At 43.9% G+C, this 20,306-nt stretch overlaps 1 protein-coding gene across 13 annotated transcripts in view; it reads right to left on the bottom strand.

Annotated features, from left to right (window-relative positions):
• The window catches only part of LOC147124002 (H(+)/Cl(-) exchange transporter 3), a 193,632-nt gene that overhangs the window by 28,242 nt on the left and 145,084 nt on the right, over positions 1–20,306 (bottom strand). For all 13 annotated transcript variants that reach the window (XR_015075155.1, XM_085976242.1, XM_085976652.1 and 10 more), the window contains 3 exons: positions 18,348–18,428; positions 10,547–11,092; positions 6,690–6,876 (listed from right to left, as the gene is read on the bottom strand). Coding sequence is in view for 12 of the 13 variants with exons in the window: in XM_085976242.1 (XP_085832368.1) it covers positions 6,690–6,876; positions 10,547–11,092; positions 18,348–18,428 (814 nt within the window). In the remaining variant the exon portion in view is untranslated. The remainder of the gene's footprint in view (positions 1–6,689; positions 6,877–10,546; positions 11,093–18,347; positions 18,429–20,306) is intronic.

The raw sequence follows: 20,306 nt of genomic DNA, 5'->3' as shown, positions 1-20,306 counted from the left end.
CCACTGACAATGCAGCACTCCCTCAATAGGGGTCAACATACGAACATATATTTCTCCCATCTGCAATGGCAGTAGATTAAGAACTCTCTCCAAACTTATTGACAGTCCTTAAGTTATTTGTACCCATCACTTGCTTTTAGCAAGGTTGGGGGATCAGCCTGAGCTTTACGAGTAATTAAAGGTAAGTATGGATATCAGAACATTTTGAACCTCCATAGTTTGGTGGTGGTGGGTCTGGTCCAGTTTGTTTGGCAAATAGGCTTTTCATGGCAGTTTTCATACCTCAATTATTTTGGTCAACAGTGTATCAGAGTTTTACTTTTCTTAGCAAATTTCAGTGCTTGTGTTTTACCCGCTACCTAATGTTTCCTCCACTGACCGGAGATATTCACTTAATGGACGTGCACACAGCTTTAGATTTCTGTACAGACAAATTTACATTAATCTAGGCACCTATTTCATATAGCTCTGGGCTAGTTCATTATTAATGCAGAAAGCTGCTAGAAGCCCACCTCCCTTTTTCAGACCTGCTGCTGTTGGTGCTAGTTTTTATTTCTGAGTGTTATTTTTTATATGCTCAGGTTTTCAGGCAAAGAAACACAGACGGCAGTTCAGAATAAGTCCTTGTACATGACAGAGTGGGGGGATGATCATAAACAAGATGGCTGCATATAATGCCATATTCTGAATGAGACAGTGTCCTCACCCCCTCCCGGGATGATGGAATTTTCCATGTATATATGGATGTTGAGCTCAGTCAAAGAATGAGAAAGATTGTGCTCATGTTGAGGATGGTCTGTGCTCAGCTTTTCTAGCTAGGTGTACTTCAGAAGAGAGAAACCAAACAGTTGCTTGGATAGCGTCTACTCTGAAATGTCAGTACCTGCCGTGGCAATGCAAAGTAACTGCTTCGACCAGTATGCTAATGAATGCCTCTGCACTGGTTGTGAACAATGTGCTGCAAACGTGCGTAACACTATAAAAGAAAGTCTGCAAATTCACGAGTAGCTTCCTAACACTTGGCTTTCTGCTGAAGTAGAGCATTTTTCTATTCCAAACAGAGTGCCCTTCTCCCAAAGGGTTTATAATAAAGCACAAAAGTATGTCCCGCCTAAACGAGAAACACAGGCAAATCTGTGTAACATCCCAATGTATGCAAATGTATGCATTACTCATTGAGGCAAAGTTGAAACTGCCTGACACAAGCTAGTCTCAAACCAGAATTTATTCTGATCCTTTCTCACAGCCTCTGAATGTTCTGGTACATCATCTAAAAAAACACTGCAGGAATTAATTTCAAGTATAACATAACTGCAGAAAAGGATTCAAATGTTTCACACAGCTTGGTTGCCACTTCATCAGATGAAGGGTGTCACAGACCTGAAACGTTAACTCTGTTTCTCTCTCCACGGATGCTGCCTGGCCTGCTGAGTGTTTCCAGCATTTTCTGTTGTTTTTGCAGTTATATAGCATCTTTAATGCAGAAAAATGTCCCGAGACCTTCAAAGAGGAAGAATGGAATGGATGCCAAGAATTTGGAGCGGGGAGGGGAGGGAAAGAGTGGTGACAGAAGGCTTGGTCAAAGAGATGGGTTTTAAGGAGACTTTGAGGCAGGGATTCCAGGGAGTAGGACCAAGATGGCTTAAAGCTCTGCCACGAATGGTGCAGTGGATGGGGGGTGCACAAAGGCCAGAAGAGGTTACCAAGGTACAGTTGGGAGAGGTTGTCTATGGATTTGTAGATGAAGAATGAGGATTTCAAATTCAACATGCTTGCAGGCAGAGGCTCAGTATAGGTCAGCAAGGATGGGGATGGTGGGTGAAGAGGACTTGGTGCAGGACTGGATGTGAACAGCTGAGTTTTGGAAAAGTACTACTGTATGTCAGCCTTGGAAGCCTGGCACTGCACTTCGGCTAATGGTGCAACCACTTTTTTGTAGATTCGGTAGCATATTAAGGGACAACTGTAAGGTAGAGATATCTCACGTTTGACCCTGCTTGTTGCTGGGAATACAATACAGTAAAAGCTCATTCGCTGATGGCATTAGAAAGCTTGACTTTGCCCTAGGTGGTTGTGATAATCTAAATGTTATAAATCAATGCTTTGAAATGAAGTGCTGCTAAATAAATTGGAAAGCAATAAGGGAAAATATCTCGAGACACACGTTATTGGTTAAGCTGAAGTTCCAATTAACTGCCTTGCAATTAAGTAGAGCAGACTATGGCAAATAAAAAGCTGGTTCCAAAAATGCTGTTGCAATACAGGCATCAACGAATATTATTCTAGCGGCCAGAATCTAGAGCTGCTTCAGAGACTAATTCCCTGTCGATCTTGGCCTAGTGGATCAGGAGGAGATTGGGTGAGTGGAGGGCAGGGGTTAGGCTCTGCTGGACCCAACCGGGACCGTGGAGTTGCTGCTTCAGGGGTGCCTCGTGGCTTCCCCAATGAATGAAACAAAAAGTTGGCTCCAGAATTGATTCCTCTTTTGCAAGTTTTTTTTTGACACATTGCCAATTCTGGATCAATTCCCCAGGTATCTAAGCGTTCAAGTGGTAGGCAGGGAACAGACGATAACTCTTTTGGCAGATGGTGCTCACTTACTGTCGTGCCCTCTGCCACTCCTTCCTTAATGTGGAGTGCATTCAGCAGCATAGTCTCTTTTCTGGTTATAAAATCAACTAAGTTGGAGGCTATGCACTTGGGCATTTTGTTGGGCTAATTCAGGAAACGGTTGTGTAGAGGTGCAGATTATTGCTAATTGACATCACTTTCACGAGCCAATTATCCTCTCCCCATTCTTATTTGTGAAGGTAGGGAATATTGGAACCCTTTTGAGCAGTGTCACTGTCTACAAATGGGTATTCTGCCGAGGTTGCTTTACTTATTCCAAGTGCTTGCATTGCATATAGCAAGGGCTGCTTTTAAAGAGCTGGATCAGAGACGTTACAGCTTATATGGAATGTCAGGCACCCCTGCATGCGGCTAAAGCTGTTGAAATGTTTGGTGGCTGAAGCCGGAACTGCCCATCCTCAACAACAACAACAACGTGTATTTATATAGCGCCTTTAACGTAGTAAAACGTCCCAAGGCGCATCACAGGAGTATTACAAGACAAAAAATTTGACAATGAGCCACATAAGTAGGAATTAGGGCAGATGACCAAAAGTTTGATCGAAGAGGTGGGTTTTAAGGAGCGTCTTAAAGGAGGAAAGAGAAGTAGAGAGGTTTAGGGAGGGAACTCCAGAGCTTAGGGCCTAGGCAACAGAAGGCATGGCCACCGATGGTTGAGCAATTATAATCAGGGATGCTCAAGAGGCCAGAATTAGAGGAGCGCAGATCTCTCGGGGAGTGGGGGGCGGGGGTTGTAGGAGATTACAGAGATAGCGAGGGGCAAGGCCATGGAGGGATTTCAAAACAAGGATGAGAATTTTGAAATCGAGGCGTTGCTTAACTGGGAGCCAATGTAGGTCAGCGAGCACAGGGTTGATGGGTGAACGGGACTTGCTGCAGGTTAGTACACGGGCAGCCGAGTTTTGGATGACCTCAAGTTTACGTAGGGTAGAACGTGGGAGGCCAGCCAGGAGTGCGTTGGAATAGTCAATCTTATTTTTGGACTGCACAGCTCTGCCCTTTTCTAGACATCAGATGTGCTCCACAGATGAAGATGGAACAGAAGATTTCATCGCCCATACTCAATGCTCATTTGACCTACAATGAGGGATCTGAAACTCCTACAGAAGGCAGAGTACATCCTGTTATTGGTGCAGTCTTGTACAGCATTTGCCATCATTTTCATATTCCACAAGGGCTGTCCACCTGTGCTCCATGAAAGGAATATACAGAGATCACCTCCTCATTTCTAATGAATGAATTCTAGACAGTGCCTTTCCCATTTGGTGAATCTGTCTAATCCTTTCCATTTCTGAAGCAATAACTTACAGTTAAAGCTAGTGACTTTTTCAGTATCTCTTCCATCTCTGAAAAAAAAAAAAATGGTTCCTGAAGTTTCTGAGTGACAAGCTTGCTGTCCCTTTCTAGTCAGCTCATTTGAAGGGGTTGGTCTGATTTTGACCCCTACATTATATTCAGCAGCTTTACTCTATGGAAACAGGTGAACTTGTCTTGAATGTGAGAGATGTGGTTATCCAACCTAAATCTTTCCAGTGAGGATGAGGAGTGACGCTGCCACCAGGCTGACAACCTGCAAGAGAGCCAATTAAAAATGTCATGCTGAACTGATTGCACATCAGCATGACTCCACTGCTGAGATCCCGAGATCTCAGAATCACATTGAAGGGGTCAGCATCAACTTGCACATTCTTTGGACCTGTCCTAAAGTTTGATTTTATTAGGCTATGATTTTGGAGGAGGTCAAGTCCGCAACTGTTGTCACTCTTAAGCCCAAGCCATTCCTTTGTGTTTTTGGTGCTCTGTTAAAGTTTCCTTGGAGCCCAGTATGAACTATCTTAGTAGTCTACTCTTCTTTGCCACATCCTGCTGTTTCCACCAGGCTGATTGACCTTCCCAATAGGTTTGGACTAGAAGATGGCTTTCTGTGGTTTAAATGTATTTAGATGAGTACAAATGGTTCTGTGTGACAATGGTCCCAGCACAATTAGCTCCCCGCAACCCTGCTGTTTTCTGATTTAAATCTTATTCATTATTGTGTACATGATGTTCTTGCAACTGTAATGCTCCCTGAACTCCCCCATTCTCATTTCTCGCTTGGCTGGCATCATACTCCATAATTTATAGGTTCTTTGTGTTTGCTCTAACAGGCTTGTATATAAGCCATACATGCAATAGTTATCCAGGGAAAGACTGAACCCATCATCTTTGGCCCCCCACCTCAAAATGTTCAATACCTTGGTGCCCTGTTTGACCCTATATTTCCCCATCTATTTCCACTCTGGTAACATCACCTGCCTCTACCCCTGCTGCTCCAACTCCCAGACATGCCTTTGTCACATCCAAGCTCAATTACTCTGATGCTGTCTTGGCCAGCCTCCCATCCGTACATTTCAGCTCATCCAAAATTCTGCTGCTCATATTCTATCTTGTACCAAACCTCAGCCACCCAGTACCTCTGTCCTCACTAACCTAGGTTGGCTTCCAGTCCTGCAACACCTCAAATTTAAAATTCTCATCCTTGTACTTAAATTCCTACCTGGCCTTACCTCTCCCATTATTGCCGCCTTTGGCTCAGCATCCACTTTTTTCCCCTTAAGCCTCTGTGGAAAAACTTGGGATGTTTTTTGAAGTGAAAGACCCTTTATAAACGCCAGTTGTTGCTGATATAGTATCTCATACCTAGAGGCACGCATAGCCTCTGTCACCCTTCTGCGGTTATTCCTTCTCTGTATTTGTCTTTGTCTGGATTGAGAGGATACCGTATGGAACTGTGCTCTGCTTTCAGTCTTTATATGAATAGTGAAACAGAGATTTACTTATTTCAATTTAGTATACTGTATTCGCTACTCACGATGCAGTCTCCTCTACTTTGGGGAGAACAAACGCAGATTGGGTGACTGCTTTGCGGAACACCTCCATTCAATCCGCAAGCGTGGCTCCGAGCTTCCGGTCACCTGTCATTTGCATTCTCCGGACCAATCCCACTCTGACCTCTCTGTCCTCGGCCTCCTACACTGTTCCAATGAAGCTCAACGTATGCTCGAGGAACACCGCCTCATCTTTCTATTAGGTACTTTACAGCCTTCTGGACGCAACATGAAGTTCAACAATTTCAGATCCGAACCTCTGACGGCAGTTGTTGCTGATGATTCTGCTATTCCCATTTACGCCTCCTCTAGATGCATCTTTTGTTTCTTTACTTGTCCCATTACCATATTCTTTCGCCTCGCACCATCATGCCTTTCGTAATTTAACCTCTCCTGCATTCCACCCTATCATAGACCTTCCCTTTTATTCTTTGCTCCCCACCCCACTTTCCCTGCCTCTCTACGTGCTTAAAATCTCTTACATTTCTAATGTTTTCCAGTTCTGAAGGTCGCAGGCCTGAAACGTTAACTGTTTCTCTCTCCACAGATGCTGCCTGGCCTGCTGAGTACTTCCAGCATTTTCAGTTTTTATTTCAGATTTCCAGCTTCCGCAGTATTTTGCTTATTTTTATATGAATAGTACCTGGTTTACACTTTTAAGGATTCACATCTCAGGAAAACTCATGTGTCAGCTGCAGCCCAGTTGGTAGCACCCTCGCCTCTGAGATCAAGTCCCACTCCAGAGACTCGAGCACAAAAATCTAGCCTGACACACCAGTGCAGTACTGAGGGAGTGCTGCACCATCGGAGGTGCCGTCTTTTGGATGAGACGTTAAACCGAGGCCCCGTCTCCTCTCTCAGATGGAAGTAAAAGATTCCACGACACCAATTTGAAGAGGAGCAGGGGAGTTATCCCCGGTGTCCTGGCCAATATTTATCCCTCAATCAACATCACTAAAAAACAGATTATCTGGTCATTCTCACATTGCTGTTTGTGGGAGCTTGCTGTGCGGAAATTGGCTGCCACATTTCCTACATTACAACAGTGATTACACTTCAAAAGTACTTCATTGGCTGTAAAGCGTCCAGTGGTCATGATAGGCGCTATATAAATGGAAGTTTTTAAAAAATTTATTAGCTAGGCTGTATATTTTTACAGTATGCAAATCTTCAGAAAAATTACAGACTTACCCAAACAAGCTGCAGCACCAACCATTGCATACAGGCCTGGAGTAACACAGTCTGCTCCAACGTTACACCACTGGCTAAATATGAACCAGTCATGGTGATGGTAGGCCAGCTGCTCTACCGCAATCCCCACAATCCTACCTGCAATGGCACCGATTGCCATGCTTGGTATGAAGAGGCCTGAAGGTACCTGCAAAACAGAAGAAAAAGAAAACACAGCATGAAGAGAAATCAAACCAACAGATGTATCTTTTTATGAAGACTTTAGTGGCATACTAATGCTGCTTATGTCAACATTGAACTGTTCCATTTTATTGCATGCACACAGGGTCCATTGCAGTTCATAAGCTCCTGTGGGTTTTAAAGATTTTTCATTTACCATTTTCAATTGTTTCCTACCTTCCCTGTGGAGAAACGCCCAGTCTCTGTTCAGCAACAGCACAATGCATTGGAAGACCAACATGTTGAATAGCCACGCTGCTCCTCCAAGTTTGTTGTTACTGTTCACTGTTTTTCTCGTTCCCATTCCCAGACGAGTACAATGGACTAGGACAGTGTAAATTACACATTCACTTAGGACAGCCAGTGCGGAGTCCATGCCAGGCCCATGGAATGCCTTTATCACCCCAGTCTCTATCCAGATTCACAATACTTTATTGACAACTGTTTCGCATCACGCTGTAATAACTTGATTTATCATTCATAACAACAATTTACCATAAGTGCCTTAACTTTTATATTAGTTGGCTAATTTAGCTCCTGTAAAGATGCCAATTCCTTGCTGTGATTTAGTTCCGTGGGTGCCAGTCACCTGACTAATCTAGTTGAATTTTTTGAGGAGGTCACTAATAAGGTAGATGAGGGAGTGTCGATGGATGTTATCTATGTGGACTTCCAGGAAGCACAGGAGGTAATTGGCAAAAATGAGTGGGCACAGAACTGAAGGTAGCCATTTAACTTGGGAGGTAGAAGACAAAATGGGGATAAAGGGTAGCTACTCTAATTGGCAGCATGTGGCAAATGGTGTTCCCCAGGGATCTGTTCTCGGGCCTCAATTTTTCACCATATTTATTAATAACGAATGATGGAATAGAGAGTTGTTCATCAAAGTTTGCAAATGACACTTAAGTTAGGAGGGACAGTAATTAGTGCAGTTGGGAGCAGTAAATTGCAAATGGACATAGACAGATTAAGTGAGTGGGCAAATTTATGGCAAATGGAGTTCAATGTGGTCAAATGTGAGGTCATCCATTTTGATCCCAAGAAAGATAAATTGGAGTATTTTCCAAAACATGAGAAACTAGGGACTGCAAAGTTTTGGGAGTCAAAGTACACAAATCATTCAAAAGGCAAGAGACAGGTACAAAAAGCACTCAAATGTTGGCCTTTATCTCAAGAGGGCTGGAATACACTGGGGAGCAAGTAATGCTTCAGTTGTATCGTGCCTTGGTCAGACCCTATCTGAAGTACCGGTAAGCCTGACATCGGTAGTGGGGAAAATGCTAGAGTCCATTATAAAAGATGTAATAGCAGAGCACTTGGAAAACAGTGACAGGATCGGACAAAATCAACTTGGATTTACAAAAGGTAAATCGTGCTTGACTAATCTACTGGAATTTTTTGAGGATGTAACTGGTAGAATAGATAAGGGAGAACCAGTAGATGTGGTGTATTTGGACTTTCAGAAGGCGTTCAATAAGGTCCCGCATAAGAGATTAGCGTGTAAAGTTAAGGTACATGGGATTGGGTGCAAGGTATTGACTTGGATAGAGAACTGGTTGGCAGACAGGAAGCAAAGAGTTGGAATAAACAGCTCTTTTTCCGAGTGGCAGGCAGTGACTAGTGGGGTACCGCAGGGATCGGTCCTAGGACCCCAGCTATTCACAATATATATTAATGATCTAGACAAGGGAACTAGATGTAATATCTCCAAGTTTGCAGACGACACAAAGCTGGGTGGGTGTATGTGCTGTGAGGAGGATGCCGAGAAACTCCAGTATGATTTGGACAGGTTGGGTGATTGGGCAGATGCATGGCAGATGCAGTATAATGTGGATAAATGCAAGGTTATCCACTTTGATGGCAAAAACAGGAAGGCAGATTATTATCTGAATGGCAGTAGATTGGGAGAAGGGGATGTGCAACGAGACCTGGGTGTCCTTGTACACCAGTCGCTGAAGGTAAGCATGCAGGTGCAGCAGATGGTTAAGAAGGCAAATGGTATGTTGGCCTTTGTAGCAAGAGGGTTTGAGTACAGAAACAAGTATGTCTTGCTGCAGTTGTACAGGGCCTTGGTGAGAGCACATCTTGAGTATTGTGTGCAATTTTGGTCGCCTTATCTGAGGAAGGATGTTCTTGCCATGGAGGGAGTGCAGCGAAGATTCACCAAGCTGATACCTGGGATGGCAGGAATGACGTATGAGGAGAGATTGGGTCGATTGGGCTTATATTCGCTGGAGTTTAGAAGAATGAGAGGGGATCTCATTGAAACTTATAAAGTTCTAACAGGACTAGACAGACTGGATGCAGGAAGGATGTTCCTGATGGCAGGGGAGTCCAGAACCAGGGGGTCACAGTCTAACGATAAGGGGTAAGCCATTTAGGACAGAGATGAGGAGGAATTTCTTCACCCAGAGAGTGGTGAACCTGTGGAATTCTCTACCACAGAAGGCAGTTGAGGCCAATTCATTAAATATATTCAAGAAGGAGTTGGATATATTTCTTAAGGCTAAAGGGATCAAGGGATATGGGGAGAAGGCAGGGACAGGGTACTGAGTTTGGATGATCAGCCATGATCTCATTAAATGGCGGAACAGGCTCGAGGGGCCGAATGGCCTACTCCTGCTCCTATCTTCTATGTTTCTATGTTTTGGGCACCACATCTCAGGAAGGTTAAAAGTATTTGACAAGGTAGATACAGAGAAACTATTTCCTCTGGTGGGGGAATCAAGAACAAGGAGGCACATATTTAAAATTAGTGCTAGGCCACTCAGGAGTGAAATCAGGAAGCACTTTTTCCACACAAAATGTGTTAGAAATTTGGAACTCCCTCCCCAAAAAGGTTGTGGCTGCTGGGGGACAATTGGAACTTTCAAGACTGAGATCGATAGATTTTAGCTAAGTAAGGGTACCAAGGGATATGGGGCAACGGTGGGAAAATGGAGTTGAGATGCAGATCAGCCATGATCTAATTGAATGGCGGAGCAGATCAGAGGGGCTGAATGGCCCACTGCTGTTCCTAATATTCAGGTTCCGCACCCAGGTGGCCATTCTTCATGTGTGAGCCTAGACACTGAGCAACTGGCAGGCTATTCAATTGTGGGGGGCCCCTTCACAAGCAAGCCCCAATTCGGTCATCATGCAATGTTGAGATATTTTACATCTCCGGCAGGGATCACAGGATAATCAGGAATGGGAATGCCAGCCCATGTGCCCCTCTCAAGACCCAGGAGTACGGAGGCCAACTGCAGCATTCCCACCGCCAACCCGGCTCACATCGCTTAACTCAACACAGACCGAGGATCAGACCTGGGACCTTTCTTATCTGCCTGGCTCAGGTACTGTACATACTGAATGAACACGTAGAGCCTTTAGGGGGGGGACATGCCCTTTTTAACTTTCAGGTCCATCACCATAATGAACTTCTGATCTGGCCACTTGTGTGGTTTGAATTTAGAATGCTTGAAATGGCTAAGTATATAGATGTTGTGTGATTATTTAATCCAGTCACAAAATTAAAAACACCAACCTATTGTTTTAATGCACAATTAAGAGTATAAATTGCTAAATTAACAGACTCCTGCGAACAGCTGAACATTCTACTTAGCTGGAGGATAAAACATCTGTTACGAATGGGTTACCTTAATTCCAAACGTGAAGATGGTCATAATAATTTTGAATATAAGCGCTAATGCCAGTTTTCCTATGGCATCGTAAACTCCTTGACCGGCTGGTCGGTCCGGAATGTCATCCAACAGTTTGCTGACATTTGCATCGGTCTGGTAATCACAGAGCGGTGAAGATTCTAGAGGCCCGCAGTCGGTGAAAAGTTCCTTGATCAACTCACTGGTGTTCTTCCTCGTGTACTGATTGGGAAAGGCGACCACGGCGGTGATGACGGTCACTGTAATGACTTCCAGGACGGGGAACTTCCCAAACTTGGTGGTTTTCCGACGTCGGCACCACGCAATATTAGCACGGATGAAGAAGGCTCCCCACAACCCTCCGAATACGCCCAGGAGGATGAAAGGGATCAGTTCAAATAAGTACCAGGGAGTGTGATACTCCACGTAAAACAGGACCAGGCGGCTGTTCCCAAAAGGATTAATGGAACGCAAGATGAAGGCTGCCACTAAAGCAGCAAAAAATGATCTCCAGAGAGTTTTCAAGGGGAAATAGTAGCTAACCTGGAAGAAAAAGGTGTTTAAATGGTGAGAAAAAGAACAGAATATCCATCTTTCAAAAGCTTTTCAATAAAGAATTTAGAAAAAACTGGACAAGTAAAGTCACAAGAACATTTTAGAAGGATTGTTAATAATAGGGAAATTTGTGTTTCTTTTGAGTGCATAAAATACATTTCATAGAAACATAGAAGAGAGGAGCAGGAGTAGGCCATTCGGCCCCTCAAGCCTGCTCCGCCATTCAATGAGATCATGGCTGATCATCCAAATTCAGTACCCTGTCCCTGCCTTATCCCTTGATCCCCCTAGCCCCAAGAAATACATCCAACTCCTTCCTGAACACATTCAATGAACTGGCCTCCACTGCCCTCCGTGGTAGAGAACTCCACAGGCCCACCACTCTCCAGGTGAAGAAATTCCTCCTCATCTCTGTCCCAAATGGCCCACCCCCCCCCATCCCTAGACTGCGACCCCTGGTATAAAGGGGTTTATTTGCCTATGAGTTAATTTGTTAGGTTAAAATGCTGAGTGTAAATCCTGGGTGCTGTGTTTTTGCAGGTGTTTAATGAGATGGGACTCTAAACTAATCTCAGCCATTCATACGAACATACGAAAATGACGGGCAGGAAAAGACCAGCTGGTCCATCAAGCCTGCCCCATGATGGCTGGAGCATCATGATTAGACACTTGCTACCCTCCCCACAGTCATGTAATCTCCTGGGAGAAGCAAAAAGATCGAAAAAAAAGCCAGGGCCAATAAGAAAAAAAAACACTCTGGAAAATTCCTCTCTGACCCCACCCAAGGCGATCGAAACAAATTCAGTATCAGGAACAAGCGATATGAATTTCATCACTGCATAACATCAAACCAAATGTGATTTTGTTGCGGCTGCATATTAAAACTGGCTAAACCTTGCATGAAAGGTCACTTGGACTGTCCCAAAACAGCTTTGTAATTTAGCTTGGTAGAATCTTTTAAAGTTGCCTCTGTTCCCTTTTCAAAGAAATCAAGTAAGGGACATGCTTCAAGATTCCATTTTGTTACTAAGGGGCATGAGTAACCTGCACAATTACCATTCGACATGCAGAACGAGAGACTTTCTTGTATTCCAGGAGACTGTTCCAGGGAAGATAAGATCTTTGATGAACCATAAGTTACAAATCATAGTTGTCTTGTATTCTTTTTCAGTCTAATTCACTGAATTTTATAACGCTGCCCGATTTTGTAAATAGATGTAATTAGCTGTTTTAGCCTGTTGAATCTCAAGTCAGTTTGTCGAATTTTGATTTGATCCAGAGGGGAGTGTGCGAGTGCAGCACAAGGTTACGCTTAACCCAGTAGCAACTGGCTTAACTGTTACATCCTGGGGCTGTGTACTGTGCAGGGACACGTAGCGGAAAGACAAGAGATGTGGTCAAAAGGAAATTATCACCAGGCCATCGTATGAGGAAAATGGCACAAAGGAACTCAAAACCGTAACATGGATACAAACCACACTTGCATGAACCGTCCCTCAATACTGAACTTTTCATTTGCAAACACAGTTTTGCCATACAATGATTATTTCCCAGGAAACTATGTTCTCTCATTCCCTTAAGTTTTCTAGTCATTTCTCCTGTTTCAATACTTTTCATGTGTTCATGCTGGTCTGCACGCAAGAAAAGTTCAGATCAAGACTGTTACTATAATATATATCATTTGCTGTCAGTTTCATTTCTTTTGATTCCGTATCTCTCTCTCTCTCCTTCTGTCTCCTCTTTATCTTTCCTGACTGCTTCTCCTTTAACCCTCAAGTGAAGTCCCTGCTGTTCCCCTTGGCCAAGACGATATCGGCTGCAGTAAAGTATTGGTAATAATTGCAGCATTGGTAATAATTTTCCAAAACTCCCTGGACTCAGCAAAGGTCCCGGCAGACTGGAAAACTGCTAATGTAACGCCCTTATTTAAAAAGGGCAGTAGACAGAAGGCTGGAAACTATAGACCGGTTCGCCTAACATCTGTGGTAGGTAAAATATTGGAGTCCATTATTAAGGAGACAGTAACAGGACATTTGGATAATCATAATTTAATAGGACAAAGTCAGCATGGTTTTATGAAGGGGAAGTCATGTTTGACAAATTTGCTGGAGTTCTTTGAGGAAGTAACATATAGGGTGGATAAAGGGGAACCAGTGGATGTAGTGTATTTAGACTTCCAAAAGGCATTTGACAAGGTGCCACACAAAAGATTATTGCTTAAGATAAAAAATCACGGGATTGGGGGTAATATTCTGGCATGGATAGAGGATTGGCTATCTAACAGAAGGCAGAGAGTTGGGATAAATGGTTCATTCTCAGACTGGCAATCAGTAATTAGTGGTGTTCCGCAGGGGTCAGTGCTGGGTCCCCAACTCTTTACAATCTATATTAACGATTTGGAGGAGGGGACCGAGTGTAACATATCAAAGTTTGCAGATGATACTAAGATGGGAGGGAAAGTAGTGAGTGAGGAGGACATAAAAAACCTGCAAGGGGACATAGACAGGCTAAGTAAGTGGGCAGAGATTTGGCAGATGGAATACAATACTGGAAAGTGTGAGGTTATGCACTTTGGCAGGAAAAATCGTAGAGCAAGTTATTATCTTAATGGCAAGAAACTGGAAAGTACTGAAGTACAAAGGGATCTGGGGGTCCTGGTGCACACAACTCAAAAGGTTAGTATGCAGGTGCAGCACGTGATTAAGAAGGCCAATGGAATGTTGGCTTTCATTGCTAGGGGGATAGAATATAAAAATAGGGAGGTATTGCTTCAGTTGTACAAGGTATTGGTGAGACCGCACCTGGAATACTGCGTACAGTTTTGGTGTCCATACTTAAGAAAGGACATACTTGCTCTCGAGTCAGCACAAAGAAGGTTCACTCGGTTAATCCCGGGGATGAGGGGATGGACATATGAGGAGAGGTTGAGTAGATTGGGACTCTACTCATTGGAGTTCAGAAGAATGAGAGGCGATCTTATTGAAACATATAAGATTGTGAAGGGGTTGGATCGGGTGGATGCGGGGAGGATGTTCCCGATAGGTAGGAAGAGGGATGAGGTCCTGCAACAAGAATTTAGGGAGCTAGGTAGCAGATTAAAGAGCAGGACCTCAAAGGTTGTAATCTCTGGATTACTCCCGGTGCCACGTGCTAGTGAGTATAGGAATAGGAGGATAGAGCAGATGAATGCGTGGCTAAAGAGTTGGTGCAGGAGGGAGGGCTTTAGTTTCCTGGATCACTGGGCCTGCTTCTGGGAAAGGTGGGACTTGTACAAGTCGGACGGGTTGCACCTGAACCAGAGCGGGATAAATATCCTTGCGGGGAGGTTTGCTAGCACTGTTCGGGGGGGTTTAAACTAAAATGGCAGGGGGTTGGGAACCTGAGCAGGGAGACAGAGGAAAGGAAAACAGGGATAAAAGCAAAAGATAGGAAGGAGAAAAACAAAAGTGGCAGTCAGAGAAATCAACGGTTTAAATCAAACGTGGCCACAGTAAATAATAATTCTAATAGGTCTAAGAGCGTTAAAAAAACAAGCCTGAAGGCTTTGTGTCTTAATGCGAGGAGCATTTGTAATAAGGTGGATGAATTGGCTGCGCAAATAGAGGTAAACGAATACGATTTGGTTGGGATTACAGAAACGTGGCTCAAGGATGGCCAAGACTGGGAACTCAACATCCAGGGGTATTCGATATTCAGGAAAGATAGGCAAAAAGGAAAGGGAGGTGGGGTAGCATTACTGGTTAAAGAAGGGATTAATACAATTGTAATGAAGGATATTAGCTCTGATGATGTGGAATCTGTATGGGTAGAATTGAGAAATACTAAGGGGAAAAAAACATTAGTGGGAGTGGTATATAGACCTCCAAACAGTAAGGGGGAGGTTGGGGATGGCATTAAAAGGGAAATTAAAGAAGCGTGCAATAAGGGCACAGCAGTCATCATGGGTGACTTTAACCTACATATAGATTGGGCCAACCAAATTAGTAACAATACTGTGGAGGAGGAATTCCTGGAGTGTTTACGGGATGGTTTCCTGGACCAATATGTCGAGGAACCAACCAGAGATCAGGCCATCTTAGACTGGGTATTATGCAACGAGAAAGGATTAATTAGCAATCTTGTTGTACGAGGCCCCTTGGGTCGGAGCGATCATAATATGATCGAATTCTTCATTAAGATGGAGAATGAAGTAATTGACTCAGAGACAAGGGTCCTCAATTTAAATAAAGGAAACTACAATGGTCTGAGGAGCGAGTTGGGCAGGATTGAGTGGGGAATGGCGCTCAAAGGGTTGATGGTGGATAGGCAATGGCAAACATTCAAAGACCGAATGGATGAGCTACAGAATTTGTTCATCCCAGTTTGGCGCAAAAATAAAACCAAAAAGGTGACTCAACCGTGGCTAACAAGGGAAATTAGGGATAGCATAAGATCCAAGGAGAGGACATATAAATTGGCTAGAAAAAGCAATAATCCTGAGGATTGGGAGCAGTTTAGGAGTCAACAAAGGAGGACAAAGGGATTAATTAAGAAAGGGAAAATAGAATATGAGAGTAAGCTAGCAGGGAACATTAAAAACTGACTGTAAAAGCTTTTATAGATATGTGAAGAGAAAAAGATTAGTGAAGTCAAGCGTAGGTCCCTTGCAGTCAGAATCGGGGGAATTTATAATGGGAAACAAGGAAATGGCAGACCAACTAAATGCATACTTTGGTTCTGTCTTCACAAAGGAGGACACAAATAACCTCCCAGAGATGCCGGGGAACATAGGGTCTGATGAAAGCGAGGAACTGAAAGAAATCAGTATTTGTAGGAAAATGGTGTTAGGAAAATTGATGGGACTGAAGGCCGATAAATCCCCAGGGCCTGATGGTCTACATCCCAGGGTACTTAAGGAAGTGGCCCTAGAGATAGTAGATGCACTACTGATCATCTTCCAGAACTCGATAGACTCTGGAAAGGTACCCATGGATTGGAGGGTAGCTAATGTTACCCCACTATTCAAAAAAGGTGGTAGAGAAAAAAGCGGGGAATTATAGACCGGTAAGCCTGACATCGGTAGTGGGGAAAATGCTAGAGTCTATTATAAAAGATGTAATAGCAGAGCACTTGGAAAGCAGTGACAGGATCGGACAAAGTAAACATGGATTTACAAAAGGTAAATCATGCTTGACTAATCCACTGGAATTTTTGGAGAATGTAACTGGTAAAATAGATAAGGGAGAACCAGTGGATGTGGTGTATTTGGACTTTCAGAAGGCTTTCGATAAGGTCCCACACAAGAGATTAGCGTGCAAAATTAAGGCACATGGGATTGGGGGCAAGGTATTGACTTGGATAGAGAACTGGTTGGCGGACAGAAAGCAAAGAGTTGGAATAAACGGGTCGTTTTCCGAGTGGCAGGCAGTGACTAGTGGGGTACCGCAAGGATCGGTCCTAGGACCCCAGCTGTTCACAATATATATTAATGATCTGGATGAGGGAATTGGATGTAATATCTCCAAATTTGCAGACGACACAAAGCTGGGCGGGAGGGTAAGCTGCGAGGAGGATGTCGGGAAACTCCAGTACGATTTGGACAGGTTGGGTGATTGGGCAGAAACATGGCAAATGCATTATAATGTGGATAAATGTGAGGTTATCCACTTTGGTGGCAAAAACAGGAAGGCAGATTATTTGAATGGCAATAGATTGGGAGAAGGGGAAGTGCAAAGAGACCTGGGTGTCCTTGTGCACCAGTCGCTTAAGGTAAGCATGCAGGTGCAGCAGGCGGTTAAGAAGGCAAATGGTATGTTGGCCTTCGTAGCAAGAGGGTTCGAGTACAGGAACAAGGATGTCTTGCTGCAGTTGTACAGGGCCTTGGTGAGACCGCACCTTGAGTATTGTGTGCAGTTTTGGTCACCATACCTGAGGAAGGACGTTCTTGCCATGGAGGGAGTGCAGCGAAGATTCACCAGGCTGATACCTGGGATGGCAGGAATGACGTATGAGGAGAGATTGTGTCGATTGGGCTTATACTCACTGGAGTTTAGAAGATTGAGAGGGGATCTCATCGAAACCTATAAAATTCTGTCAGGTCTGGACAGACTAGATGCAGGAAGGATGTTTCTGATGGCCGGGGAGTCCAGAACCAGGGGTCATAGTCTAAGGATAAGGGGTAAGCCATTTAGGACTGAAATGAGGAGGAATTTCTTCACCCAGAGTGGTGAACCTGTGGAATTCTCTGCCACAGAGGCCAGTTCATTAAATATATTCAAGAGTTGGATATGTTTCTTGAGGCTGAAGGGATCAAGGGATATGGGGAAAAGGCGGGGACAGGGTACTGAGTTTGGATGATCAGCCATGATCACATTGAATGGCGGAGCAGGCTCGAGGGGCCGAATGGCCTACTCCTGCTCCTATCTTCTATGTTTCTATGTTTCTATGATGGGTGAAACTAGAACTAGGGGGCATAGTCTTAGAATAAGGGGCTGCTCTTTCAAAACTGAGATGAGGAGGAACTACTTCACTCAGAGGGTGGTAGGTCCATGGAATATGCTGCCCCAAAAAGCTGTAGAAGCTACATCATTACATAAATTTAAAACAGAAATAGACAGTTTCCTAGAAGTAAAGGGAATAAAGGGTTATGGGGAGCGGGCAGGAATTTGGACATGAGTCTAGGTTCGGATCGGTCATGGCCCTGTGGGTAGCGGAGCGGGCCCAGGGGCCGTGTAGCCTGATCCTGCTCCTATTTCGTGTGTCTAATTCTGTTAGATTCAGGAGATGGTTCTGTGATAGTAGATTGGCGGTTAGGATCAGATCAGCCATGATCTTATTGAATGGCGGAGCAGGCTCGAGGGGCCGATTGGCCTACTCCTGCTCCTATTTCTTATGTTCTTATGTTCTTAAAGTTAAGCGTTCTCTGGACCGTCCCTTTGTACCCGTGTGCAGGTATAGGTGCAAATTGTGCAAGCACATATTGGAAAATTGCGGGTGTGCTGCGTGTGATTGTTCAATATGTACTGGCTGCACGCAAAGCCTCGTCAGCAGCCAAATAAAGCTCCCTGGAGAATGGAGTTTCGCTCCACTTGGCTGAGAAATAGGTCAAGACCTGACTTCACATTTACACCACAACCTCCTCGCAACAACACAAGGTGAAACTGCTTCGCACCCACACCACCTACCACTGGAGTGTATACATTTACTGCTGAAAATGTACCCTAAGATGCTTGAAACTGATAAATAAGGTGTAAATGTTCATTACCTCTTCCAAGCTAAAAAGGACACCACCAATTGGAGCACCGAAGGCAACAGATACTCCTGCTGCTGATGCAGCAGACAACACCTACAAAAAGCAATGACAGAGTCTGTTAGCTTATGTTAACTTGGATAAACCTGGTATACACTGAAAGCTTTCAGAAATAAGCAGCACTGCCAGGCTAGGTCCTAAAATCCACCACTGTAGTCTGTCTCACAAGGCAAAAAAGAAAGCGTCAATTTATTTGGCATTTATTTGTTCCGTTTTGTTGTCAAATTTTATTAAATTTATGGTGCCAAACGCTTTTGTGATAGACAAAGTTAAATGAATTAAGGATATTAATATAAAGTTATTGGAGGGAAAACTGGAAAACCTCCATTTTAAATGACTCTTATTCCGTTTAACATCAATTAAGCAGAGATCAGCACTTCTAAGATCATTTAATTTACAAAAAATACATCCCCATGCAAACAGATGCAGTAGCAATTTTGCAGACAGCAAGATCCAACATTCAACAATTAGATGAATGACTCATTAATTCCTTTTATGGCGGTGTTTGGTTGAAGGACAAATATTGGCCAAGGGAGAAATCTTGGCGAAGACATTGGAAGAACTAGCTGCTGTTCTTCCAATAGTGCCAATGATATCTTTAATATTCACTTAAACCTCCATCACTTGCAAATGAAGCGCTGGCAATGCTCAAGTACTGAAACGGGGCTGGAATCCAAAGTGTTCTGACTCAGAGACAAAACTGCTACCAACTGAGCAAAGCTGGGACATGCTCCAAGTTCCACTTGCCCATTCTCCAGCCCCAGTCTCTGTCCATGCTGTCCTTCCCAGGCTCCAGGCCCACCAATGCAGTCATTGGCTTTAAAACCCATCTTGACCTGGCCCCACCCTATCTCTACAAACTCCTCTAGTCCCATATCCCTGAACAATCCATTCCTCTGATTCCAGGCCTCTGTGCATCCCATCAATCTCTTTGACCCACTACTGGTGACTGAGCCTTCAGACACCTCAGGCCTATTTTTTTTTTTTTTAGAACTCTCTCCCAATATCTCTTCATTCTCCACCTTTAATAAGTTTCTCAAAACGATCTCTTTAACCTAACCTTTAATCACCCCTCCTAATCCCTTCCTGGCTTGGTGTGCATTTCCATTGCACCTATTTGTAAAGTATCTTGGGATATTTTTACAGTAAAATGCACTGTGTAAATACAAGTTGTTTTTGCCCAAATGGTCCTTAGCCAAAGAATTTTTTTTGTTGCTAAAACTAGATGGCACTATAAAGAGGATGCAGCACCATAACCGCTTTCAATTTTCAGTTTCTCGCTGTTTGCATCTCTGAAGGATCAAGTCTTTTGCTTAGGAGTTATTTAGCCTTTCAACTTTTAAAAAAAACAGAATAAATCCCATTTCTTGGCCTCGACCACAAAGAATATATATTCAAATGAAAAGATAATATCCTGGTTATTTTCTTATCAGATTCTAAAGATATCCAACAGGCCACCATTCTTTATTCCTGCTACTTTACCCCTCCCCTTCAGTCATCTCCGAAAGGCATGGACTCTCTGCTGGGATACAGCTTTTAACAGTGCATTGCCCAAGTGACTATTCTTCACGAGTGAGCTTACACAGAGCATCAGCGTCCCATTTGACTGTGAAGGACACCAGAGCTCGGCTCTAACCTGTACTGAATCATTGTCTACTCATGTACTTTATAGAAATCGTTGAACAGCAATCAGGAGCATGAACCCTGAATGATTTCCCTCCTCCCTAACCCAGAGGCACTGTGGCAAATTGCAGCACCTCTACCACTGCCCCGGCAGAGATCAGCTAACCTAGCACAGCCTGGGGAAGTGAACCTGGAACCTTGGTAGCCTGTAAGTGAACCTGGAACCTTGGTAGCCTGTACGGTTCAATTACTCAATACCGTAACCAATTCAGTCATCAGGGGAGCCTTGCT

The sequence above is a fragment of the Somniosus microcephalus genome, chromosome 1, assembly GCF_052327205.1.
Source record: "Somniosus microcephalus isolate GS21.2 chromosome 1, FLI_Smic_1.0, whole genome shotgun sequence".
Classification (NCBI taxonomy): Eukaryota; Metazoa; Chordata; class Chondrichthyes; order Squaliformes; family Somniosidae; genus Somniosus; species Somniosus microcephalus.
The sequence above is the reverse complement of the archived record's forward strand: the minus strand, read 5'-3'. Positions and strand labels throughout refer to the sequence as shown.